General features: G+C 59.3%; 1 protein-coding gene across 1 annotated transcript; it reads left to right on the top strand.

Annotated features, from left to right (window-relative positions):
• The first annotated feature begins 4,407 nt into the window (after positions 1 to 4,407).
• FOXO6 (forkhead box O6) lies at positions 4,408 to 25,103 on the top strand. The gene is made up of 2 exons (XM_045548089.1): positions 4,408 to 5,086; positions 22,992 to 25,103. The coding sequence occupies exons 1-2, from the start codon at positions 4,673 to 4,675 to the stop codon at positions 24,249 to 24,251; spliced, it is 1,674 nt and encodes a 557-aa protein (XP_045404045.1). The 5' UTR covers positions 4,408 to 4,672; the 3' UTR covers positions 24,252 to 25,103.
• Positions 25,104 to 25,832: the final 729 nt, after the last annotated feature.

Below are 25,832 nucleotides of genomic sequence, written 5' to 3'. Positions count from 1 at the left end.
ATGAAACTTATGGGGATAAGAATATAGGGTTGAATGCGATGGGGTGCAGAATGGGCTGGGCCTGTAAGAGGAGCCCACTTTGCCACTAATTCTCTACCATTGTTAGAGGTGGCACAGCCCCCTGGCCAAGGAAGATATAAAGTCCTTCGGGCCTGGGCCCCGGGTTCTCGTGCACCCAGATGCTGCTCCAAGCTGCCTCCCCAAAGCCAGCAGAACTCTCTGCCCTGGCGTGATCTGTGGAGGTAGCTGAAGGGGCCTCGGGTCTTCTCACGGGGCCCTGCATTGCTGCACTGTCCCCTTAGCCATGGCTCCTCAGCTCAGCCCCACCCACTCCCTGACACTGTCCCTGCCTGGGCCAGGCCTGAGCCTGCCCTGGAGGCGCTCCCAGCTGTCCTGATATCCCCTCTGGCTTCTGCAGACACTCCCCCTTTCTGCCCCTGGAGGCCTCCTCTGGGCACCAGCCCCTCCCCCAGCCTCTCCAGAGGTGTCCCCAGACATCACCCCTGTGCTATTATTTTTTCCTGACAACTGTGGCATCACATGTCAACCGGGCTCTGCTCAGCACAGGCAGGGTGGGGGTTCTGGATAACTGTGTGGTTTAGGGGATGGTCCTCCCGAGCCCCCTGTGAGGTGTTAGCAATGCTTGGGTGGGTTGTGGTCTGGCTCAGCTCCCAGCCCACTGTGCTGCCTCCAGCAAGCCTCGCCTCCCAGACTCTGGTTTCTAAGAGCCCACCACGGGAAACCACGGCTGCCCTCTCTGCTCTCCACCAGGGGCATGAGGACTGGGGGACACAGGCAGCGGCCAACCCCAGAGCTGACTTTCTTCCAGGTGGAATAGGCTCTGGAAGGGGGGTGCTGGGGATACAGAGCAGCTACGCCCATCAGACCTCAGAGAAGCTCGTCCTCCTGTCCTCACTTGCCCTGAGTAAGCCGGGAGAGCTGGCACTGAGCACTGGGGAAGCGGGCTCGGCGGGCCCTGACAGCTCAGCAGTGGCAGCAGCAGTGGTGGCAGGGGCTATTCTGAGAGGTGGGAGGGGCTGGGGAGCTGAGACTGGAGGAGGGGAAGCAGCAGGAAGGAGACAGTCTCGTGAGGGCAGGGAGGGAAGTGTCACTGGGCGGGGGTGGGGGTGTCTGCCAATGGCAGTGTGCCCTGGGGGGATTGTGCGTTGTGTGCTCAGCATTGGGAGAGGGTGGGCTAATGGAGGTACTAAGGCGTGCACTGGGAATGTTTGGGTGTATAAATTTTGTGACCCAAGTGTGAGTGAGTGGGTAAATCACACCCCCGTAAGCGTGTGGGCAAGGAGGTGTGTGTGCGCTGGAATGAGAGCATGTTTAAATGCACAGGCAGGTGTGAGTGGAAGCGCATGTGGAAGGAGGAAGAATGAACGGGGAGGCAAGCAGGGGCTTGTTTGTGAGCAGGATGAGTGTGGGTGTGGGAGGGAGGGGAGAAGGGAGCCTGAGAGCAGGCGTGGGGAGGAGGAGGGGAGCGTGAGAGCCAGCTGGTCAAAGGAACTGCAGGACGAAGGTGAGGATCTGTGGGATTGCACAGTAATGGCACTTGCCATGCGTGTTGGGCACGTGGCAAGTGTGCCCCAGTGACCCAGAGTGAGGGGATGCGAACATGTGCATGGCCAGGGCGGGTGGGACTGTGTGACTTGGGAAAAGTAGGAAGGGAAGCTATGTATGTGTGACAACCACAGTTAACAAAAACTGCTAGCATTTATTGAGCACTTATTCAGAGCCTAGTGCTGACATTCATAAACTTACTTAAGTCTTCAAATATCCTGTGAAGGTAGTACTATTGTGATAGCCATTTATAGCGTAGGAAATAGTGGCTCTGAGCAGATAAGTGACTTGCCCATACTCTTAAACCCTATGTTATTCTGCCTCATAATGAGTGTGTGAGCAGGAGCCAAGTTGGGACTGAAGAAGAATGTCGTCAGTGTGCACTGGGGGTGTGTGTTTGACTATCTGTGTGGGGGGGACTGAGTGTGCCAGACGTGGGCCCCAGAGAGAGTCCAGGCAGCAGCTGTGGACACTGGGCAGGGCAGGGGCCCGAGCAGAGCCTGAGTCAGCCTCTAGGGCCTCTCTGCCAACCTGGCTTCCCAGCCCCGCAGTGGCAGCCTGTGCCAGGGCCCCCAGCTAAGGATCCTCCCAGCTCTGGTATGGCCTCCAGCAGGGGCCTGTCTCACAGCTCAGAACTGCGCCAGGGCTGGAGACTGGCGGGAGGCTTTCCTGGTCTTCAGGGTACCTGAAGGGGCATCCCCATGTGGGCTGCCCAGGCATGGAAGGCATTATGAGAGCTGTGGGAGGGGGCTCCAGCAATGATTTTAGGCCCCTTGTGACCCTAAACAGAACCACCTGGAGGGTGCATATGTGTGTGTGTGTGTGTGTGTGTGTGTGTGTGTGTGTGTGTGTGTGTGCATGGGGAGAGGGCAGCCAACAGTTCCCATGCCCACCCTCGCCTTCAGGATGTGACTCAGGCAGATGCCACGCCAGGCATCTGCAAGCTGGGCCTGCTCCCCGCCAGGGGGTGAGGAGGGGCCCCTCTAGCCCTACCCTCGACCTCACCCTTGGCCCTGCTCCTCAGGTCCTAAGCTGGAAGGAAGGAATTTTTGAGAGCAGAGGACTGTCTCCCGTGGCCTAGGCCCAGCCCTCCTGCTGCCCAGAGGACTCTGAACCTCTGGCCTCCCCAGGAGGGAGGTACTGGCTGGTGAGAGAGTCAGGAGCTTGGGATTCTAGTCCTGGCTATGCCCTCCACTGGCAAGTCCTGGCAAGTCACCTCCACATTCTGGGCCTCAGTTTCCTGATTGGCAAAGTAGGAATATTGTGCTAACGGGACACAAGGTGTTGCTGGCAGGGCAGCAAGTGGTCTGGGTGAGCAGGGAACTGAGACAAATGTCGGGAGTTGGGGATAGAGAAGGTGTCAGGGTTAAACTGACATTGGGGCAGAGCTTTGAAGAATACGAGAATCTCTGATGGGGCGTTGGGAGGGGAAAGGGTGTCCTAGGCAGAGGGGAGAGATGCCCTGAGCAAAGGCTGGCAGGTGCACTGGTGGCTGGAACCTAGCCCAGCACCCTGTGGGATGAGGTCATGGACTGCTCAACCTCTCAGCTAGCCTCGCCTTCTGAGGTCACGTGATCTAATTAACATCTGACTCCAGTAGTCTACGCAGTAGGGATTTTATTTGTCTCAGTCGCTGCTCTCCTGTAGTGCCCTGGACAGGGTCTGGTACATCAAAGGTGCTCAATAAATATCTGTTAACCAAACGAGCAGCTTCTCCCCAAACACCATGAAGGCAAGCGCTTGTTCCAGCAGCTCCTGTGAGAACTTCCCACAGACTCTAACAGCGGTTTGCCAGGTGTGGTCCCTTATGCATCACCTGGGAGCTGGCTAGAAACGCAAAGTCTGGGGCCCCAACCCGGACCTGTAGAATCAGAAGCTTTGGAGCTGAGGCCCGGCAGTCTTAGCAAGCTTCTGAGGACGGTTCTGCTGCACGTTAAACTTTGAGCACCGAAGCTCTAAAGCTATGCCCACGGGCACCATAACAGCCCGTGAAGAACACTTTTGCAGATGAAGAAGCTAGAACTGTGGCAAAGCCTGCCCTAGAACCCGGGTATTCTTGACCCATTCCTTTTCCCCAGGCCAGGCCAGGGCACAAAGAAGAGGAGAGAGTTTGCTCATCCGCCCAGCCAGGTTGCTGGAACGGAGACTTGGAAACGCCAAGCGTCTAGAAACAGAGGGCGGGGCGTTCCTCCCCGGAGTAGAAGGCGGGGCTAGCGCTCTGAGCCCCGCCCCATTTCCGTTGCCCCGGGAAACCCCGGGTTGTAACAATAACCCGTTGACGCGCTTCTGGGAGGGATCCTGTCGAGGCCGTGGGCGGGACAGCCCCTCCGCGGACCAATGGGAGCACTGGGGTCCCGCCCCCTGGCCCCCTCCCCGAGCGCCGAGCAGGGGGCGGGGTCGCGCCCGCCGCTCCTCCCCTGCTCCGTAGGCGGCGCTGTTGCGTGCAGGGGCTGCGGCTGGGTCGCCCGAGCTGGGAGCTCCGCGCCCCCACCCCCAGCCCGCGGGCGGGGCACCCGGGCAAGCCGAGGATTCCGCGGCCCGGGCGAGCACGCCCCGCCCCCTCCCTGGCCGGGCCCGCCCCCTCCCTGTCCCCCGCCCATCCCGAGGTGCAGCCGGCGCTGAGCGCGGCAGGCGCGGGAGCTGGCGCTGGAGCCGGAGCGGCGGCGGCGGCGGCGGCGGCATTCACGGGGCGGCGGCGGCGCGGGCTCCGGCACCGGCTCGGGCTTCGGCATGGTGCAATCCAGCCTGGTCCCGGGAGAGCGGGGCCCGCGCGCAGGGCCGGCGCCCGGGGAGCGGCGGCAGCGGCGGTGGCGGTGGTGGCTGCAGGCGCAGGCAGGCGGCAGGTGCTAGAAGCGGGGCTGGGCGAGGTGTGTGCCCGCTGGGCTCCCGGGCCGCCGCCCCCTCACTGCCCGGGTCTTTCCCTCCCTGCGTGCTCCCCAGCGCGTCCAGCCCCCTGCCTCCGCGCCCCGGCCCATGGCGCCCCGCGGTTGAGCCAGCGCCGCCAGGGACCCCTCCCGCGGGCCTCCCCGGGGCGTGCAGATCCCGGAGCCGCCCGCCCACCCTCCGCGGAGCCTCCCTCCCCTCCTTGCCCGAGCCGGGCGGGACCATGGCTGCGAAGCTGCGAGCGCATCAGGTGGACGTGGACCCGGACTTCGCGCCGCAGAGCCGGCCGCGCTCGTGTACCTGGCCCCTGCCGCAGCCCGACTTGGCTGGCGACGAGGACGGAGCGCTGGGCGCAAGGGTGGCTGAGGGCGCCGAGGACTGCGGGCCGGAGCGCCGGGCTACGGCCCCAGCGATGGCCCCAGCGCCGCCGCTGGGCGCGGAGGTCGGACCGCTGCGGAAAGCGAAGAGCTCCCGGCGGAACGCGTGGGGGAACCTGTCCTACGCTGACCTCATCACCAAAGCCATCGAGAGCGCCCCGGACAAGCGGCTCACGCTCTCGCAGATCTACGACTGGATGGTCCGTTACGTGCCCTACTTCAAGGATAAAGGCGACAGCAACAGCTCGGCCGGCTGGAAGGTGGGGGCGTCTGGCTGGGGAGGGGGACTGGGGACGTCGACTGGGGCTTCCAAGGGCTGATAGGTGCGTCTGGGCTCTGGGCGGGCCATCGGGAAGGGGGCTCTTTGGCACCCCCAAGGGTCACGGAGTGTGCACCCAGGGCGTGGGGCCGGCCAGCAGACAGGCGGGGGCGTGCTGGGAGCAGCTGTGTGCGTGCTCCCTTGCGGGGAGGGACGCGGGGTGGGAGGTCTGGTGGGGTGACGAGGGACTGCCTCTTTGAAGCGTCCCTGAGGAACATCCCCACCCGGTCCTTGGGGGCATAGCAGAGGAGCCCATTCTCAGGCATGGGCATTGGGGAGCCTTCCCTTCCTCCCCTGAGTTTGCTTTGTGTTACTCTTGTTTTACCCTTTCTGCAGGGCACCCTTCTTAAAGAGCTGGAATAATGACTTGGGGCCAGTGGCTGCTTTCCCTCCCAAATCTCTTCCACTTGCCCTTCCTGGAGCTGTCCCCAGGGTGAAGAGTGTGACCATAGGCCCACAGTTCTTCTTGTGGTGCCAGGAGTTCACCCTAGGGCACCAGCCAGCCTGGGGTGGGAAACTTGGCAGGTGACCTGAGATCTGAGTTCACCATGGGGCAGCTGCTGACCCCCCTTACCTGGATTGGTATGGGGGGCACTGATGATGACCCCTGCTGGTATGAGGGCAGGGTGTTGAGGGCTGGGGATCTGTCCTTGCCCACCCAGGCTGCCTGTCTTCTACTTCCTTGGCTTTCTGAGCCCAGATACATTTAGGGTTGGGGGAGGGGCAGGGGTACCCCAGGAAGGCCTCAGTGCCAGCCAGTGGAAAGGGGGGAGCCATCTTGGGAGAGGACAGGGGCTTGATTGGATTGTGGCCTCTAGACCCACCTCTTCCCCTGGCCACCTTATTTGAGAATGGGGATAGCCTATGCCTTTGGGGGAGAGGAGGTTGCAGGGGGACCTGTGCCTAGGGGGTGAGTTGTCAGGCTTCCTATGGGAGAGGGGGCCTCTGTGAGGGAACATACCTATATCAAGGGAGAGGACAGTGCCCTGTGGTGGCTGCAAGCAGGGTCAGTGGAAAGAGGTGTGCTAGTGGAGGAGTGGAGGCTTGTGGACATGGGCAGCTCTAGATGCCCAGGGGCAGTATTGTAGGGGCCAGGATATCCTGACATGGGAGTCCATGGCTCTCAGGCTTTGTGCTGGCAGCTTCTCTGTCTCTTTTGGGACACCATGGGGCTGGGACACAGGCTGGAGGAGTTGACCTGGGTCTCCTTTCCCATCCCCTTGGGCTCAGTCCCCACCAGAACACTTATTTCTACCAAGTGTGTCCTGCCCTTGGGCTTGGCTCCCACCTCCCTCCTTGCTCCCCATGCCCTGGCCCACCTTCTTCTCCTCCCTGTAGATGTATTCACTGTCCTCAAGGACACAAAGTTCAGGAAGCCTCCTCCAAGAAGCCTTCCCTAACCCTTTTTAGCCAGCTGAGGACTTCCACTTCTCTGGCCCTCTCCATGCACGATGGGTTTTAGTTGTTTGTGTCCTGTCTCATTTCCCCTTCCCAGCCCACCTTCGGAAGACAGTGGTAATGTCAGAGCCATTCTATGCCCACAGCACCCAGCACAGAGCCTGACACCAAGAAGCCACCAGTGCATGTCTAGTGGAGGAGTGAGGAAATGAGTGACTGGTGCAGAGGATGCTGAGGCAGGGGAGAGTAGGCCAGGCGGGCTTCCTGCAGGAGGTGTAGCTCCCACTGGGCTTGATGGATTAGGGAGGATAGAGAAAGATGGGAAGAGGGGACATGAGGCTGGAAGTCAGGAGAGACCTGTAGTTCACTGAGGGTCTTGGGCCAAGCTCTGTGCCAGGCACCTTCACACATCTCCTCTCCTGCTCTCAGCAGTACCTGAGGTGGTTTATTGTGACATTTGCAGATGAGGGCACTGAGGCCCAGAGTGGAAGACTCCCTGCCTAATATCACACAGTTAGTAGGTGGGAAAGCTGGACTCCAGCCCAGGTGTATCTCCCTCCAGGGCCACCCGGAGCCTCTGGAACAGTGTCCTGCTGGCATCTGGGGGTGGCATTTGAACAGGGGCAGGTATAAATCGTAGAATGTGGTTGAGAATGTGCTTGGAGATGATTTAGTCCCATGAGTTCATTTCTCAGGCTGTGAGACTGAGGCCCTGGGAGGGGCTAGGACTCTTCTCGGGGTATCAGTGAGCAGCAGGCCCTGGATGAGGGCCCAGGTCTCCCGCCTGCTGATTGGATGTGGTTTCCACTGCACCACACTGCTGGGGACACACTGGTTCTCCCTGCGCTGGGCTCCCAATCCTGAGCTGGGGCATCTGAGAGGGAGCTTCAGTCTTGGGCTCCTGATTTAGGCTGTGGCAGACACCACCCAGGCACTGGATGGGGCCTGCCCAATCTGCCCAATGCTGTCCCGTCAGTGGCTGGCCTCCTTCCATCACACCCCCTACACCCAGCTCCCCAGGGAGCCTCCTTCTCCTCTCATTCCTAGAGCTTCCTGCCCCTGAGCCCCTTCCCTTTTCCCAGTCACTTCCTCCAGGGGCCTGGTGGAGGAGCCGTCTCCAACTCCTAGCCAGTCTCAGGTTGACACAGGTACATCTCAGGTGCCAGGGCTGGGACCAGGGCCCATTGTTCCTTCCTCACTCTCCTCCCCTACGAAAGTGTTGCACTTGAATCAGGATGTACCTAACCCTGTTATATAGGGTGCAGGGACCAAAGGGGCAGGCATTGGACCTGCCTTCAGAATGCATCAGGGCTCAGCCAGTTCCACACCCAGGTCCTGTGCTTTGCAGACAGGAAAGGCTGGGGCTGGGGACAGGGGTATGGAGAAGGTGAGTTAGATCCCCTGGGGAGCCAGGAAGGTCCTCACAGAGAAGGTGGCACTTGATCTGGCCTGCCTTCACCGGGGAGGGGAAAATTTGGGAGATGGTCTTCCAGGGGGTGTTGACTGCATACCAAAGGCAGGGAGGTGGAATTGTGCATGTTTGATTTGGGTGTGCCAGACTGGAAGCAAAGGCTCCAGGCATGGCAGGGAGGTGGCATGGGAAAGGTGGAGTGGGCCAGATCAGGAAGGGCTGATGAGGAGGTAATTGAGTGGTACTAAGGACAGGAATTGGAGGAGACAAGACCAGCGCAGGCTCAGGACACCCAACCAGGCTGAGGTCTAAAGGAAGGCTGGGTTCAGTGCTGGGACCCCCTACCAAGGGAGCTGGTTGTGTTTCCCTCCAGGACTGGGATCTAGGCTTAGACATGGGGTCCCTCTCCCTCTGCAGTGTCCCAAAAGTGTAGCTGTCAGGGTAGAGCCTCCCATTTCCTCTCAGATGCTCCAGTCCCACTTTTCCTTAGCCCTGGACTCCTCCGGGAAGCCTTCCAGGCTGCTGGGAGTCCTCGTGCTCCGTGCTCCTTCGCTTAGAGCGCCCCTGGAGTTGTTCTGCCTGCTATTGTGTTTCCTGGCTGCCAGCTCCATTGGGAGCTCCCAGCCCAGGCCTGGGCGCCTCCCATTCCTGTCCCCAGGCCTGGTGGGGAGGAGCGCAGTGGATGGGGACTTCCCTTCTCTCTCAGGGGCTGGGGCAGCCTGGCTGTGGAGAGGTGGTGCTACCCCTATCTGGCCCAGGCCCTGGCCCAGTAAGTTCCAGGTTGGAGGGGGGCCCCCCGAAGGGAGAGACTGATCTGAGAGGCCAGGAGCAGGGTCCTGCTACAGCGCCGAACCGTGCTTGTGAGTGTAGGCCACCCCTCTTCCTCACCCCCCGGCGGGCTCCAGCAGGGCTCCCTCCTCCTCCATTGTCCTCCGGGGATCCCCAGCCCCGAGGGCTGGTGGGGGTGTGGGAGGAGGCGGTGTGAGCCCCGGTTGGGGGGTGTCCTCACCCCCCTCTCAGCACGAGCAGGGGGCTGGCAGCTGCCCGCCTCCTGGGCACGAGCCCGTGCCAGCCGCTCCTGGCACAGTTGCTGGCACGCCCGGCAGACTCCCACGGCCACCTGCTCACACCCACCCACGAGCGCTGGCGCGCTGCGGGCCCTTCCGGCTTCCCGGGCCTCCCGGCGCCCCTCCCCCGCCGCCGTGGCCGGCACCCCCACCCCGTGCTCAGCTCCCCGCGGACCCCCTCGCTCCCCACCGCCCCGCGGCCGCCCCCTCCCCGCGCAACTTGGGGAGCTCGGGAGGCGGGGCCGCTGGGGAGGACCCTGGGGTAGCCGCGCCGCGGGAGCGGGGGACGCGAGGCAGACAGACAGACCGACAGACAGGGTGAGGGCCCCGCCTGCCACCTGGCGCCGCTCCAGCGGGACGATGGCGGGCAGCGCCGTGCCAGGCGGTAATTGCAGACAGACTAATTTAAAGAGATGAGACGGTTATTTTTAACTCGCGTTAAGGTAATGAACGGCGCGGGGGGTTTGCGGGTTCGAAAGTTCAGCGCCCCCAGCCCCCACTTTCTGTGGGTCAGGGCCCCCTCTGCACGCTGGGGGCTCCAAGCCTCTGGACTGACTAGAAATAAGAGGGAGGCTGGGGAACAGGAGAGGCCCCGCCAGAGGACAGGAGGGGCCCACCAGCTGGGAACATGTCCCCTCAAATCCTCACCACTACCCTCCCAGGTGGGTTAGCACCCCTGTTGTCCAGGTGGGGAAGTGACTTGCCCTGAGGTCACACACCTGGGAAGTGGCAGATCTGGGAGTTAGACCCCCTTCTGTCCCCTAAACTCAACCTTTCCTGTGCCATTGGGTAGGAGTGGGGTGGGGTGGGGGCTGGCGAGAAGGGCTTGGGTTTGAACTTTGGAAGGGTTAGGGGCTTGTTCCTTGCAGCCCACCTTCCCCTGTCTTTGAGTGGCAGCTGGTGATGGCAACCATGCGGGATCCTGGGGGCTGTGGAAGCCCGCCTGTCTGTGCCTTGTGAGGGTTGAGGGGTGGTGGCAGACTGCCTGTGTGGCTGTGAGCCTCTGGGAGGTGTGTGCATCAGCTGTAGCAGGGGGAGCCCCCTCCTCACCTCAGTTTCCCTTACATCCCAGCTGACTCACTTAGATCCCTTCCCTACTGCAGCTTGCCTCCCAGGTGTGTGCCTGGGGAGCAGGACAGGGTGGGGCTGGGACTGCCTATGCATTGCTGCCCACTCCCTCCACCTCCAAATTGGACTTCAGGTCTCAGAAAAGGTGGAGGGTCATGGAGCCCAATACCCTAACCCTGCTTCCTCCCCAGCTCTTCTGCTCCACTCCTAGGCTCCCACTGATGAGAACTCACAACCTCTGGGACCACCCATTCTATTGCTAGACAAATCTTAAAGCTGTTAGGACTTCCTTCCTTCCTTTTCCCCAGCAGTGGCCCATCCTCCTGGAGAATCACTCAGGATGTCCTAGTTCAGCCCTTTGAGTCAGCTTTGGAGTCAGGGGTAGATGTTGGGGTGGACAGAACACCTGTGTGCGAACTAGAGCAAAGCTCTCTCCCCTTCTGGTCCTTAGTATTCTCACCTGTGTCCAAAGGGCTTTAAGTTGGTCTCTGGCATTTCGGTGGTGTGACTTATAAACCTTCTGGTTCTAGGAGCCATGAGGGGTTCATTGGACAGCGAGCACTTAGTACTGAGAGGTCTTCTTATAGGTGGACATGTTTGAGTACAGGTGTGGATGCACTTGAACTTGGGGCTCCTGCTTAGAGATGTCTACCCTGCCTGTGGCAGTACCCAGGTGGCAAACATTTTCTGGGCACAATGAAGGGAGTGTTCATGGCAGTCCCAGCTGGCCCCCAGAGCAGGCAGATGGGGGGGTTCAAGGTGTTGGGTGGGTATAGCTCATGCTCTGGGGCCCGGGCAGGGTGCTCAGGGGGACAGCTGGATCTGGAGCGCCCCCCTTCTCCTGGCACCCTGGTTACCATGGAAACCAACTCCTGTTTGGGAGGGTTTGGCTGTTTGCTGTCTCTCCCCACCCCCCAACCCATATGTGGAGGTGGGAGGGGGGCCAGGTGGCGTGTGGGGGGGGCCTCCCACACCCTCCCCCCAGGGCCTCCCTCCTTGCGGAGAGGAGCCTTTCTGGTCTCTCAGGGGGGTGCCTCTTGTGGAAAGGGGAATGAGAATTGAGAGAATGAATGTCTGGGTGCTAGGCTGTCAGTTGGGCACTTCACATAAATTCTCTCATTTCATCCTCCCCGAGTCTTGCCATGTACGCATTAATAGCCCCATTTTGCAGTTGAGGAAATGGAGGCCCAGAAAGGTGAAGTCACTTGGCCAAGGCAGAGCCTGGATTTAGATGCAGACCTGTCATCTCTACCACGTTTGTCCATCTCTCAGTGCCAGTGCTGTCTCAGCCCCACACACCAGCCAGCCAGCCAGCCCTCCTGCCCCAAGGCTCTCTTTTATTCCAGAACTCCCCCCCCCAGGCTCCCCAGTTCTCCTGGGAGCCAACCAAGCCCAAACTTCTCTGTTTGGAGCCCTGGGCCCTCAGCTGGCCTTGCCCATGCCCTGCCCTCTTTCCCACTTTCCCTGCCTCCTCTGATCTCAGGCCACCCACACATTGCCACCTTCACACCTGACACCAGAGTTCTCAACCCACACCCCTGCCATAATCACATGCTCACCAAGGCAGCTACCGACTTTCCTTGACTGATCCCTCAGGACACCCCTCAGAAACTAGGTGGAGGGCTTGGGTGGTTTGAACAAAGACCCACCTTCCAGGTGCTTCTGCAACCCAATATGTCTCCTTGAGAATTCCTGCCTTAAATCCTTAGCTCATAAGCCTGGCTGATGATCAGAGTCACCTAGAAGCTTTTGGACAGCACAGGTTTCCAGTCCTTATCTCAGACCCTCTATATCAGGGCCAGCAGGTAGGCTCTGGAATCTGTATTTATCAGGTGTGACTCGTGACAGGTCATTCTGAACCAATGCCTTAGATGGTGGCTTCCTGGCTTCATGCTTGTCCCCCCTTCTCCTCTTCCCAGAGTGGACCAGCTTCTCCATGCAGGCTGCCCGGGTTAGGCCACTCCTCTCCTCCTCACTCCTTTGGGGTCCTCCTGAGATTTGAACCCCGTGCAGTCAGCTCCATGGGACTGAGCCCCACCCCCCACCTTAGGATTCACGCAGTATAGGACGTAGAATGGAGCCACAGCCGGGGCTGATGTGCTTTGCAACTGAGAGCCTTTGGTTGCAAAAAGGAGGGAAGGGCTGCCCTGGGCTCCTAGAGCCCCTTGGCATGGGGACAGAGGGTCAAGGGCAGCCCCTGGGGGCAAGGCCAGTGCCTGTGTGGTTATGAATACTCAGGAAGCCTCTCTGGAGCTGGAATGGCGAGGAAACTGAAAGTCACAGCCACTGCTCTCAGCTCCCCATCTGCTGTGCAGCCCAGTGCTGTTCGATCCAGTCCTGGGGCCTTACTATGACACTCCAGCCACCCTCCCATCTTCTGACCCTTGCTTTAGCCACACTGAACTATTCCAGCTCAGGATTCAACCTGCCATGTGCCATTACATACATTCTTACATTTAATTTCACAGCAACCCTGTGAAGCCAGTGTTGTCGCTATCCCCATTTTGCAGGTGAGGAAACAAGAATGAGAGAAATAAGAGGCTTGAGCAGTGTCCCACTGTACGTGGCACAAATGAACCTCTCCCATGCTAACTCCGCCCTAGCCCAGTGCTCTGGCCAGGCCATTCCAAGCTGACCTTCCTCCCCTCTGCCTCCTCCTGGGCTCCTGGGCTACCCCTCCCCCCAGTCTTCCTCCCTCTGCTATCCCTTGGAGTTTGGCCCTCAGGTTTCTAGCCTGGGGAATGGCCCTGGGGCCCCTGGCTCCATTTTCCAGACAGAGAGCTCCCTGACCACAGGGGCAGACCAGCTGGATGTCCCCCTGATTTGCAGGCGCCAGGGCTGACAGCAGCTCCCTCCATCCACTGTAATCCGGGGCTACATACCATGCAGTACTGCTCAGAGGGGAACTGGACTCACTCCCTGACCTTGAGGTCCCAGCCTGCAGGTCACACTGTGGAGATAAGATGAGGACACTGATTCTGATTCAAGATAAAAACTGCTCAGGTTCATGATGGAAGGTCAGATAATGAGCCCGTGGGTGTTTGGAGGTGGGGGAGGGAAAACCGACAAAGGAAGTCAAAGCTTCAGGACTCTTTGGGGAGCCCCTCAGGGTCTGGCTGTGCTGGCCACAGCCCAGCTGAGGCTAGGGATGCCGGTGAGTGGCCTTGAATGGCAAGCCCAGGAGCTGGCACTCTGGGCTGTGGGGGTGGGAATGGCACGGGCAGTGTGGAGAGACTGGCTCAAGCACCCAGGGTGCACTTGGTACTGGAGTCCAGAGGAGAAGTGGAGTCTGAGATAGGGTGGAGGCCCAGAGAGTGCAAGATGCCACGCGTGAGGCCATGTGCAGCTCCCTTTGGTGCTTTGAGAATCTCTCAACTGTCTGGTTAGGAGCCTTGGAGGCAAACAAGGGAGGGAAGAACCTAGCTCTGCTTGCTTATCCTCTGTGTAGCCTTGGGCAACTGAGCCTCAGTTTCCTCCTCTACAAAATGGGATAATAATAAGTTTATGCTTAAACTTTGTTGTGAGCAATCATCACTGCTATTCATTGCTCTGGGAAAGGAAAGGAACCACCGCCCGCTGTGTAGGGTAGGGTTCCCTAGGCCCTGACCCCCTGGAGACATTGAATTCTGTGTGTGTGTGTGTGTGTGTGTGTGTGTGTGTGCACATGCACTGGAAGAAGGGGGAGGCCTTCCTCTAAGGCCTTCCTTTCCTGTCCCTGAGCCCTAGGTATCAGATATTCAGGATGTCCAAGCTCCCTCCTTCCCCTAGTTTGACCCACTGGCCTCCAGAGCCTTTCCCATGGCCCTGGGAGGCAAGCAGGGCAGGCTTTAGGCCTCCCATTTTCACAGATGAAGGAAATGATTTGCTCAAGGTCCCCCTTGAACCCAGAGTTGCCTACCCCAGGACATTGGCTCCTCTTCTGGCAGGCTCTGTGACCTTGGGCATGGCCTTTCCCTCTCTGGCTCTGTGTTCCCCTCCCCCAACACTCTGGGGAGCTGCAGGCCTCCTCCTTCTCCCTCCTGTCTCCTCCCTCTGTCCTCAGCTGGCCTCCTCCTCCTCCTCCTCTTGTAACCTGAGCTGGGGCTCTGGGGGAAGGGGCTTGCCCTCTGCCAGAGGCACCTGCCAGCTGAGCAGATGTGCGGGGATGGAGGCCCTGGGAGGGGATTGAGGGCTCTTAGCCCAGCAAGGCTGGGGTTTGGCTCAGCACACCCAACCCCGGCCTCTGGCCTTTGCCCCTAGGGCTTACCCTGAGCACTTGTTCATTTTTCAGTGGACATTCTCTGCACTCCAACATGTCCTACAAGGACCCCTTAGTTCCCAGGAGAAGACAGATGGCAGATGAGGGCTAGTGCCTGCAGCTGGGTGGGCTGCCCTAGGCTCTGGGAGCCCCTTGGCATGGGGACAGAGGGCCAAGGGCAGCCCCTGGAGGCAAGGCCGGTGTCTGTGCGGGTGGCCGTGCCCCTGGGAGAGCAGATGGTTCTCTTGGCACCGTGCCCACTCCTCCTTTTTCTCCCCCAGGAGCCAGCCTGCAGGGCTGGGGCACAGCTGCTGGGCCCTCCCCAGAGCTGGCCCAGGGCAGGGCTGGGTGAGGTCACTGCAGCTGCTCCTAGGGCCTGGGGCAGGGGAGTGGGAGGTGCTGCCTGCAGAAGGAAGGACGGGCTCAGACTGAGAGGAGAGACAGGGAGAGGTCTCAGTGGCTTTGCATTTAGGGATTCTGTTTAATCCTGGATGAGGGGGGAAAGGGTCTGTGAAGGGGCTGCTGAGCCAGTGTGGACAGCCATCCCCACCCCTACCCCAGGCTCCCCCCGGAGCTTCTGCCTGGCCTCTGCTCCTCTCTGGAAGTGTCTCAGGGCAGGAGGAAGAGCAAGGGCCCTGGGTGCAAACTCCTGCACTCCCACTTATACTGTGTGACTTTGGGCAAGTCACTTTGTGTCTTGGAGCCTCAGTTTCTCATCTGTAAAATGGGGATAATAAACCAACTCGGGTTATTACAAGACTCATTGAGGTGATAATTGTTGAGTGGCAGCACAGTGTGTGGCGCATGGTAAGTGTTCCGGAAATGGTAGTGTTTCCCTCCTCACTTTGCTGAATTCTCCCAAGGAGGCAGGGAGTACTGAGGAAGGTGGGTGGGTGGTGGAGGCAGCAGGAGCTGCAGGGCAAACTAGGAGGGAGGAGACTCAGGCAGGACCCTGGTAGGGGCTGGGCAAGGCTTGGAGCTGTGGCCTGAGATTTTGCTGAACAGAAACTGCACAGAAATGCCAGTCCTGAGCGTTCATGGCTGCCAAGGGCTCCATCGTATCCGCAGACTTCCCATGAGCCAAGGATTGCCCCACCAAGTTCAAGTAGGGAGGCAAACTCATACACAGTCTCACTCTGGTTTGCAGTTAGATCTCTGCAGTAGCATGGACGTGAGAGCAACTGTTTTTGGGGGGTTTGCAGAGGGGACTAGGAAGGTGCCATAGAGGTGGCCTTGACGGAGGAGCAGGAACTGGGGGAGCAGTGAGAAGGGCAAGGGTAAAGGGAACAGAGTGTACAAAGAGACAGAAGTGTGGACATCTGGGGTGGCTGGATGCCTATGTGGGCCTAAGGGGATGGGAGTGATGAGGCTGGAGGGCTGCTGAGTGTCAGTCTGGAGTTGGACCCAAGCCCATGGGTGACAAGGAGCCATGGGCTTTTGAGTAGGGGTGAGCTTGGACTTCTGTTGGTGGTTTGTTTGCTGTCCAGGTTGGGTGTGTGGTCTCTGCTTTCTCAGGGTGGAGGTCTGGGGGAGCAGGGGCAGCGCAGGGTGGGGCAGAGAGCCTGACCCTTGACCTCATGCCTAGCTTTGGACATTTGGTTCCTCCTGGGCCCCTGGCTGCCCACTTCTGTTCCACTGCTGATCCTGAGCCCACTCACTTGCAGACATCTGTGGCCTCATGCTCCCAACCTGCCCTTCTCCACTGCAGTCCCTAGTGCCAAGGATTTGCACATGGCCTCAGACTCCTGAGGTCATCTAGTTACTTCTTCTGCCAGGACTGAGAACACTAGCTTCACCCCGGGTGGCAGGGCAAGTGACCCTTGGGGAGTCTGTGGCTCTGTTTGACACAGGTGTGTTCCTGGGCCAGGCTGGGGTAGGGGCATGGGTGGGGTGGGCAGTGGCTCCTGGGGCTTTGAGACAGGGAAGGGATGGGATTCTTGACATGTGGGATCTCAGCCAGGTCCCATCTCTCCCTGTGGATGTTGGGGTTGTTACCCCCTTTACCAGGAGGCCAAGGTCACTTGGATGAAGTTGGGATTCCAACCCCTGCCTTTGACCTTTCTTTATGTAGGAAGGGAGGGAAAGAGAGAGAGAGGCAATGGGAGTCATGCAGAGGATCAGAGCTCTCAGTATAGCCGCACGGTGGTCTCTGCTCGGGGAAGGCACTAAAGGGAGGGGCTGGGCTGGGCCTTTGACTGTGATGGAACCTGGAGAGGCAGCCAGTTCTGACCTTGGGCTTGGGCTTGGGTGGGCAGACACAAGACCCAGGACTGAACTTGGAGGATCCTGGAAGCCCCCAGGTACAGGGTTGGTGGTGGATGGGGGCATAAGGCTTGGGTGTGCTGTATCAGGTGACATCCAGGAGAGCTTGGGCTTGAGAGCCAAGGCAGGGATGGCCACTGGGGTGAACAGCAGAGCAGAATGTCCCCTGCCACATTGAGGGTAGGGGTGGGAAGAGCCCTTGCTTTGGAATCCAACAGCCCTGAGACCCAAACCTGGCTCCATCATTTCACAGCTTCGTGGTCTCAGGAATCATTTAACCCACCTGAGCCTGTTTCTCCCCTTTAAAATAGCAGTTCCCACTCACAGGATGGTTATCAGGATGAACAGAACCTAGCCTAAGTCTGGCACGGAGTAGGTGGTGCCCTTCTCCTGCCTCAGTGGTGTGTGAGAGCTGGCCTGCACCAGCTCATAAGAACTGATCATGCACACTTCTTCCCAATTCTGCACTCAGTGATGTCCTGCTGGCAGCTTAAAAGTGGCTACGATAGGAGTATCCATACCACAGAAATCAGCAAAAGCTACAAATCACATCAGGTGGGTTTTTTACCTCCTGGAGAGCTGGATGTCAAACATTTATCAGCACACCACTGAACGTGCCCCCGAAGGGTAACCTCCCCCAGCCCCACTGCCCAGGATCACAAGGTCAGAAAATGGCACAGAGAACATGTCCCAGAATCCATCCTGTGGATCCTCTCTAGCCCTAATAGGGACAAAACAGGAGGCGGGGCAATAGTGGAGCCCTGGGTATGCCAAGCAGCCTAGAACTCAAAGTCCGTGGGCCCTTCTGGGCCTGGGGGAGTTGGATGTAGTTATAGCACCAGGCAGCCCTTGTAGGCAGGGGACAGCAAATGGTGGGACCTCTCTTCTCTCCACACTCCTCCCTTGCCCCCAGAGATCCAGCAGGAGAAGTAAGATTGGATGAGGTTGAGCTGTCAGAGAATGAAGCTGTGTGTTGGAAGGAGAAATGAGGTTGTACTGGAAGATAAACGAGGTTGTACTGTCAGGGAATGAGGTGGTACTTGGAGGCAAGGTGAGGCTGCATTATTAGATAAATGAGGTTGTACTGTCAGGGGATGAAGTGTACTTGTAGGAGAGATGACGTCTTGCTGGATCAGTCGGGTTGCGCCGTCGGAGAACACAGCCACACCACAGGAGGAAGGAGAGCGTCCGACTTAGAGGATAAATGAGGGTGTCCTGCTGGATAAATGAGGGGGCCCGTCAGGTGAATGGAGTGCTGTTAGCAAATGAGGTTGTACTTGCTGGATAAATGGGACTGGTGTGCTGGATAAATGGGGTTGTGCTGTCAGATGAATGCATTACTGCTCGTGGACGAAGGGTATCCTGGGAATAGATGAGGGTGTCCTGCTGGATAGATGAGCTGCCGCCACCAAATGGATCAGACCCTGTCCATGGGGGAGGCACCGTCAGCAAGGACGAAGTTATTCTGTTCCCACTGGGACTCCGGAGCGTCTCCTGGCCCCGATGGTACAGGCTAGAGGGACCTTGATGTGCACAAGCCGGGGGTTCTCCAAGTCTCTCTGGGCAGCGGGGTGGGGGACAGGGAGGGCAGCTGCACTGTTCACCGCGGGAGTCCTCCTCCACCTCTCACGGCAGCCCTCACCCCTCTCTGCAGTTCTTTCTGCGGCTCATACCGTTCCTGACTTTGTCCACCCCACAGCTCGTTTCTCACTCTCTCCTACGTTTTCTCCCCATTCAATTTGGAAAAGCCCCTGTGCATGCCAGCCACTGCCCAGTTTTATTTAATTCTCCCTACGACACAGTAGTACTCCCCTTTACACACATGTACTTTCTCTATCATTTATTCATTCATTCATTTGACAAACATTTAGGTGCCCAGTATGTACCAAACACCAGGGGTACAGTTTTAAAAAATGGACATGAATCACTCATGAAGCTTATATTTTAATATAAGGGCCACCAGACCAATAAAAAATTAAAATAGAGGATAAATACATTATGTGTTCATTTAGAAAGTGATAATTGCTTTAGAAAAATTGTAGAGCAGGTTCCGGGGGCAAAGAAATGCCAGGGGAGAGGAGCAGTTTTTAAGAGGGGTCAGGGTGGGCCGTGTTGCAAAAGGTGAGCTCTGAACAAAGATTTGAAGGAGCTCAGAGATCTCTGTGGGCACCAGGGGAAGGTGGGACCCTGTCTGGTGGGCTGGAGGAACAGGAGGGAGTGATGGAGCAGGGCGCCTGAGAGGTCACGGAGGGGCGTGAGGGCCATGGCAAGGCCTTTGCTCCTCACTCTGAATGAGATGGAGGGCACTGGAGAGATCTGGGTGGGACTGGACATGATCCCAGTTATTTAAAGGGTCACTCCGGCCACTCCTGGAGTGCTGCAGGGAAGTGAGGGTGGAAGCAGGAATGGGAACTCCAAAGCATATTGCTCCAGGGTGGCACTGCCCATGAGTGATGGAGCTGAAACTGGAATCCAGATCTGGTACCAGAGCCCATGCACTTTGCCCTGTGCCAGCCTCCTCTCCCTGGCAGGTGAGGCCTGGGGGACTGGTCTCCCTGGCCCAGGTTCTGAGGGAGAATGGGGGGTGTGTGTGGGGTAACACCCATTATCCTTTCCTTCTACCTCCAGATGGTCTCCCTGGGGCCCCCAAATCAGGGAGGTCCTATCTCTCTTAGGAACAGGCTCTGGGCCTGGATGTAGGTGTGGGGCCCGAGAAGCCAGGCCCAGCTCTGGGCACCAGGGGAGCCTGGGCATGCCGGGGCTGTGGCTGTGGTGGTGGGTTGCTAGGCGACTCCAAGAGGGAGCCCTGGTTACTGCTGCCTGGCAGAGGCATCTCCCTCCTCTGCCTCCCTCACCTCCTCCATGGCCTCTGGCCTCCCAGGAGGCCTTGCAGGTGAGCCAGAGTTGTGATCAGCACTTGCCCCTGGATCTTGGCGGGGAGCTGGGATTCGTACCAGATGGCTGGCCCCTGAGGAGCCAGACTGGGCTGCGGGGCCTGGGCTTCTCTCATGGGGTCCAGCCCTGGTGCACACCTGGTACAGAGCCCAGCTCAGCAGTCAGTGTCCTAGATCCTTGCCCAGCTGTGAACCCCCTCCCCAGGTGGCCCTGGGCAAGGCATGGCAGCCCTCTATGCCTCCACTACCCTGTCCAAGGGCCTCATTTTCTGTGAGGGAGGGTGCTGAGTGGGGAGGGCTCTAGGTACTCCCACTCCCACCCCTGTTGGCTGGAGTGTGTAACACCTAAGTTTTGCATTAGATTCCATTTATGAAAACAGTTCCACTACTTTAAGAAAAAAGTCTGAAAACCTCTAGAGTGGATGATTCCAATAATTTTCAGTGTCAAATTGAAAAGGTCCCCAGAGTACAATTTTCCCATCTCCTCATTTTACACTTTGGGAAACTGAGGCCAGGACCTCTCCCTTTACCTAGGTCAGGCTTGGTGAGTGGGAAGGCCTAGGCCCACATCCCTGCTCTGCCACCAGGTCCTGGATGACCTTAGGCAAGTCCTTTGCTCTCCCTGGGTTGGACCAGCCATGATTTCAGGCTGGGGCTTGGGCTCCCGGGGGTACTGGCCGGATAGGGGACAGAGGGGGGAAGGACACAAACCTTCGTAGGCCTGCAGCATGTCTTGGTGGTAATCTAAAACATTTTTATGTTTATGAAGTGAATGTGGATTATGGAGTACATGCAGAATTTTCTTGAATTCTGAAAAGGAAGCATAAGGCTTGTAGGAAATTTTGACCTTTCATCATGCCCCCAGCCTCCCCATTCTACCAGCTTCTAGGGACAGTTTACATGGAAAGCTTGGGGAACACTGGAGCACTGGCTTTCTAAGATTCTTTGGGAATTCTCTGACCTGTTTCCCTCTCCCATGGTGCAATGTGATGTCCTTTAGACTCAGAGTAAGACCACCCTGAAATCAGTACCTGGCTCTGCCCCTAACAAGCTGCGTGACCTTGGTAAGTCACTTAATGACTCTGAGCCTCACTCTCCTCATCTTGAGACAGGGATCACCCTTTGACATAAAGATTGTGTGAGATAAAGAACTTAGAGTGCCCAGGGATGAATGGGCAGGTATTGGCTAGGGCTGGCACCTGGTGATGTCCTTCCTGCGTCCCCCCAGCTCTGAACCAGGCTGGCACATTGATAGAGGAGTGGCCTGCTGGCCTCCAGCTGGAGAACTGGGGAGGTGGGAGGTGCAGCCTCTGGTAAGCCAGACAGTCCTATGGGGGAGAACTGAGGCCTCAAAGGATCCTCAACACAGGTGTGGGGGAGGAGCTGGGGAGCCAGGTGCAGGGGCGGGAACAGGAAGGGGGCGTCTACTTGAAGGAGCACCACTCCCTGGGGGTCCAGCTCCCCTCCTCTCAGGGCCCCAGGAGAAACCAGGCAGGGCAAGGCTGGCAAGCTCCAGCTGTTGCCACCCAAGGCAAGAAAGTGTCATCGACAGTGAACATGGGCCCCTGAAGCGTCAGTACTGGGAGCTGGGGGGGTAAGGGGTGGGAGGGGACCCTGGGCAACAGGAAGGCCTCCTCCTCCTGGAGACTGGTGGGGAGGAGGCGGGAGGGACAGTTCTCACAGAGCAGTGGCTGTGAGTGTCCCTGGGCAGATTAGCAGGTTAAGAGCAGGTCCACAAGCTGGGCAGGGCTGGAGTGGTACCTGGCACCGTTGCCTAGCTGTGGGGCCACGGGCAAGTTACAGCATGCCCCTGGGCCTCTGCTCCCTGCTCTATGGAACAGGATAACGCCAACTTCCCAGAGTTGGTGCCCAGCACAGCTGCAGTCGGGACATGATATTAAGGAGATGGACTCAGCAGATCTGTTGGGTGATCTAGGAGGTGAGGTCTTCTGGCCAAAGTGAGGGATGTAACCAACATTTATGATTAGCTGGTGTGTTCACCAAACACTTATTTTCACACATTATCTCACATAAGGATCTTACAGCTTTAAGACGTAGTTACTGAATGTAACCCATTTTGTCAGAGTAGTTCAAGAAGCCCACAGAGATTTGAGTAAACAGCCCATGGTCACACAGCATCCTGCCCAGCCCTCTGACACCCAAGCCCGTGCTGTTTCCACAGCAGTGCCTGAGCCAGGAGGTAGAGACCACCAGGTGGGAGGCCCCAGGGGTGGGGCTCAGTAGGCCCAGCAGAAGTTCTGCCCCAGGTTTCTGCGGGGAGTCAGGCCAGTGGAGCTGTGGACCCCCTGCCTTCCTCTGTGCTCAGGACAGGCCTGGCAAAAGCAGGCACTGACATGAGGAGCACTGGAGACTGGCAAAGCAGAAATTACGAGGAGGAAATGTACAGAGGTGGCAAAGGTGACACCCAGGGAAGTACTGAAGGCAGCAGAAAGGGCTGCGTAGCCATAGGCAAGCCACTTCGCCTCTGAGCCTAGGTCTTCTTGTGTGTAGATGGGGATTATCCCACCTACTTTGTGGGGGTTTGTGAAGGCTCCACCAGGAAGGGGCTTTGAGGGCAGGCAGGTAGGTCAGGAGGGGTGGGTGGGCTGTAGCCCAAAGGGCAGGCTGCAGAGCTGAGCTGGCCTGAAGGCAGGCACTGAGCAGGGCTGGGGTTCGAGGTCTCCATGGCCAAAGGTTGTCCTTAGAGGGGCTTGAAGGGATCCAAGGCCTCTGTGGAATTCACAGGAGCTCAGAGGAGTTGGGGAGGGGGGAAATCTCTGAAAAGTCTCAGGCATATACCCACCTTGGAGACCCCCGGCCTATTCTGCTTTCCCTGGCCAGGCCCTCCCTGCAAAGGGTTAACAGTCTTCTCTACCTGCAGTTGCATTTTAAAGACACGAAATTAAAGCAGGTAATTTATTCTCCCCACACACGAAAGAGCAATTAGTTCTAAACAGGGCTTAATCAGTCACCGCGAGATTGATTTCTGGAGCCCTGGGTTTTCGGGCTCCTGGCGCCATGCCAGGCCGGGAAGGGAGGGGGGCGGACAAATGAGCCGCGGCGGCATGAGCCCTTACATAATCTGCTGGGGGACCCTGGCAGCCTGGCTAGCCCCGCCTGGGGCTTGGCTGAGTTGGGGAGAAGAGGTGCCCCCGCAGGTTCGGAGCAATCCTCGGGGTTGGCCATACCCCCAGGAAAAGGCTAGGCCCAAAGCTCAAGCCTCGCCCTCTGGGCAGTGTCTGTGTGGGGTGGGGGGGGGGTGCGGTTCTGGGGTAGAGGGTGGGTACTCTGGGTTTGTCCAACCTGGTACTTACACCTGTCCCCCCTTCTCCCAACCCTCTTACCCCATCCACCCTTCCATCCTCCCTATTTCCTCCCCTCCCCCTCTGGCTCTTCTCCATTCTCTTCTCTCATTTCTTCTATTTTCTTCCCCTCCTCGTTCCATCACGGCCCCTTCTTTCCCCATGGCCTCCTCAATTCCCATTCCCCGCCCCTGTCTCTGCCCACAGAACTCCATCCGACACAACCTGTCGCTGCACACGCGTTTCATCCGTGTGCAGAACGAAGGCACAGGCAAGAGTTCGTGGTGGATGCTGAACCCGGAGGGCGGAAAGACGGGCAAGACCCCGCGGCGTAGGGCCGTGTCCATGGACAACGGAGCCAAGTTCCTGCGCATCAAGGGCAAGGCAAGCAAGAAGAAGCAGCTGCAAGCACCCGAGCGCAGCCCAGACGACAGCCCTCCGGGCGCGCCTGCCCCAGGGCCGGTGCCCGCTGCGGCCAAATGGGCCACCAGCCCCGCCTCGCACGCCAGCGATGACTACGAGGCGTGGGCCGACTTCCGCGGCGGCGGGAGACCTATGCTCGGGGAGGCGGCCGAACTGGAGGACGACGAGGCCCTGGAGGCCCTGGCGCCGTCATCGCCGCTCATGTACCCAAGCCCCGCGAGCGCGCTGTCGCCGGTCCTGGGCGCGCGCTGTCCCGGGGAGCTGCCCCGCCTGGCCGAGCTGGGAGGCCCGCTGGGGCTGCACGGCGGCGGCGCGGGGCTGCCCGAGGCCCTGCTGGACGGCGCGCAGGACGCGTACGGGCCGCGGGCCCGCGCCGGGACGCCGGCCTACTTTGGCGGCTGCAAGGGCGGCGGCTACGGTGGGGGCGGGGGCTTCGGGCCGCCCGCGCTGGGCGCGCTGCGCCGCCTGCCCATGCAGACCATCCAGGAGAACAAGCAGGCCAGCTTCGCGCCGGCCGCCGCGCCCTTCCGCCACGGGGCGCTGCCCGCGCTGCTGCCGCCGCCGCCCGCGCCCAGGCCCGGCCCGGTGCTGGGCGCGCCAGGGGAGCTGGTGCTGGCGGGCGCGTCGGCCGCCTACCCCGGCAAGGGGGCCGCCCCGTACGCGCCGCCCGCGCCCTCGCGCAGTGCCTTAGCCCACCCCATCAGCCTTATGACGCTGCCCGGCGAGGCGGGTGCCGCGGGCCTGGCACCGCCCGGCCACCCTGCCGCCTTCGGGGGCCCTCCTGGCGGCCTCCTGCTGGACGCGCTGCCGGGCCCGTACGCGGCCGCCGCCGCCGGGCCGCTGGGTGCTGCGCCCGACCGCTTCCCGGCCGACCTGGACCTCGACATGTTCAGCGGGAGCCTCGAGTGCGACGTCGAGTCCATCATCCTCAACGACTTCATGGACAGCGACGAAATGGACTTCAACTTCGACTCGGCCCTGCCTCCGCCGCCTCCTGGCCTGGCCGGGGCCCCGCCCCCCAACCAGAGCTGGGTGCCGGGCTGAGGGCCGCCTCCCGCGCCCCGGGTGTCCCCGTCCCGTCCCCAAGGGGCCTGTCTTCCCATCCTGAACCCCGGGTCCCCATCCCCATTGTAGCTCCCCAGGAGGCAGCCCCAGCCCTGCTAGAGACCTCAGAAGTTGACCGCTGAGGGAAATGGGAGGGAGGGGCTGGGGCATCCCACCATTCCTGCCCAAACTCCTGCGACCCGCTCCCCTCCTCCTGGGGCAGGGAGCCTGGGAGAAGAGGCTGAATTCTGGGCTGGGCAGGAGTGGGGAGGAACGAGGTGGGACGCCTGGTGTGGACGCTGGCTGGGGAAGCCAACTAGGAAATGGGCCATGGCGGGGAGGGGGCGTTTCCGGGTCTTCAGTTTCCTTTGCGGAGCCCTAGCTGTGACTCCTCCCCCCCCCCCAACTGCGATCTGATTCCCAAATGACACACTTTCCCACCGGTCTTAGCCTCACTCGCCCAATGCCAGCAACCCTCTTATTGGCCATACCCTCCCCCACGGTTCAGCCCCTCCCTCCCATCCTTGCCGGCCCTAGCCTCTCCCCTCCCCCGTCGGAGTCAGTCCTTTCCAACCCTCCGACTCCCAAGTACTGGTCTCAGCCTCTCCTGCGGGCCTCAGCCCCAGATCCACCCCCAAGCCGTCACCCCTTTCTCCGCGCCAGTCCTGGCCCCTCTCCCATATTTATAAGTGTCCGGTCGGGGCGGGCGGTGGGCGCGGCGTCCCCGGCGCGTATCGTAGGCAGTGTACCGTGGCCGTGCCGTCAGCGTGTGCGTGTGCGTGTGTGCCGTGTCGAGGCCGTGTAGAGTGCATTGTACAGCATATTTTCATGAATAAAATTGTTTTAAATATTTCCCGCGCCTTGGGCTAGCAGGAGGGGGGCAGTGGCGGAGGATAATTGGCAGGGATCTTGGGGAGGTGGGGAGTCCCTGCGCTTGAGCCGCTGTTGAAGCTTTGTGTCTGGGCACGTGTCAGCATTCGCTCAGGCTTGTCTGCTCAGCACACATTGGTTAAGCGCCTACTGAGTTCCGGACGCTGGAGATGTGCCTTGTGGAGCTCTGCACCTGTTTCTGTGAACGTGTGCATGCAGGAAGTTTTGGGCCTGGGGAAATTCTGTCCTGAATAAGCCTCAGAGATTGGGAGAAAGGATGCAAATATTTATTGAGAACCTGTTAGTGCCAGACCCTGTATTGGGCACAATATTTTGTTCCCATTGTGCAGATGAGAAAACAAGGTCGGAGAGGGAAAGTGACTTAGGAAGGCTCCGTGGAGATGGTGGAAGGAGGAGGCTTTGAGGTGCACAGGCTGCTATTGGAATCTATCCCCTGCTGTCTACCTGCTGTGCAACCACGGGCAAGTTTTCAGCCTCTGTGGCTTTGTTTTCTTGGTCTACACCATAGCATGGTAGCACCTATCTCATGGATTTCTTGTGAGGGGTAAATGAGAAAAGGTATGTAAAGTGCTCAGCACAGGTCCTGCTCATTCATTCATTCAAGGAAGATTTAGTGAGCACCTACCTGTTATGTGCCAGTCCTTATACCAAGCACTGGGGCTGCCCCAGGCACAGTCTCTGCCCTTAAGG

Source organism: Lemur catta, chromosome 3 (assembly GCF_020740605.2).
Source record: "Lemur catta isolate mLemCat1 chromosome 3, mLemCat1.pri, whole genome shotgun sequence".
In the NCBI taxonomy this organism is placed as follows: Eukaryota; Metazoa; Chordata; class Mammalia; order Primates; family Lemuridae; genus Lemur; species Lemur catta.
This window is presented reverse-complemented; position numbering and strand designations above follow the sequence as displayed.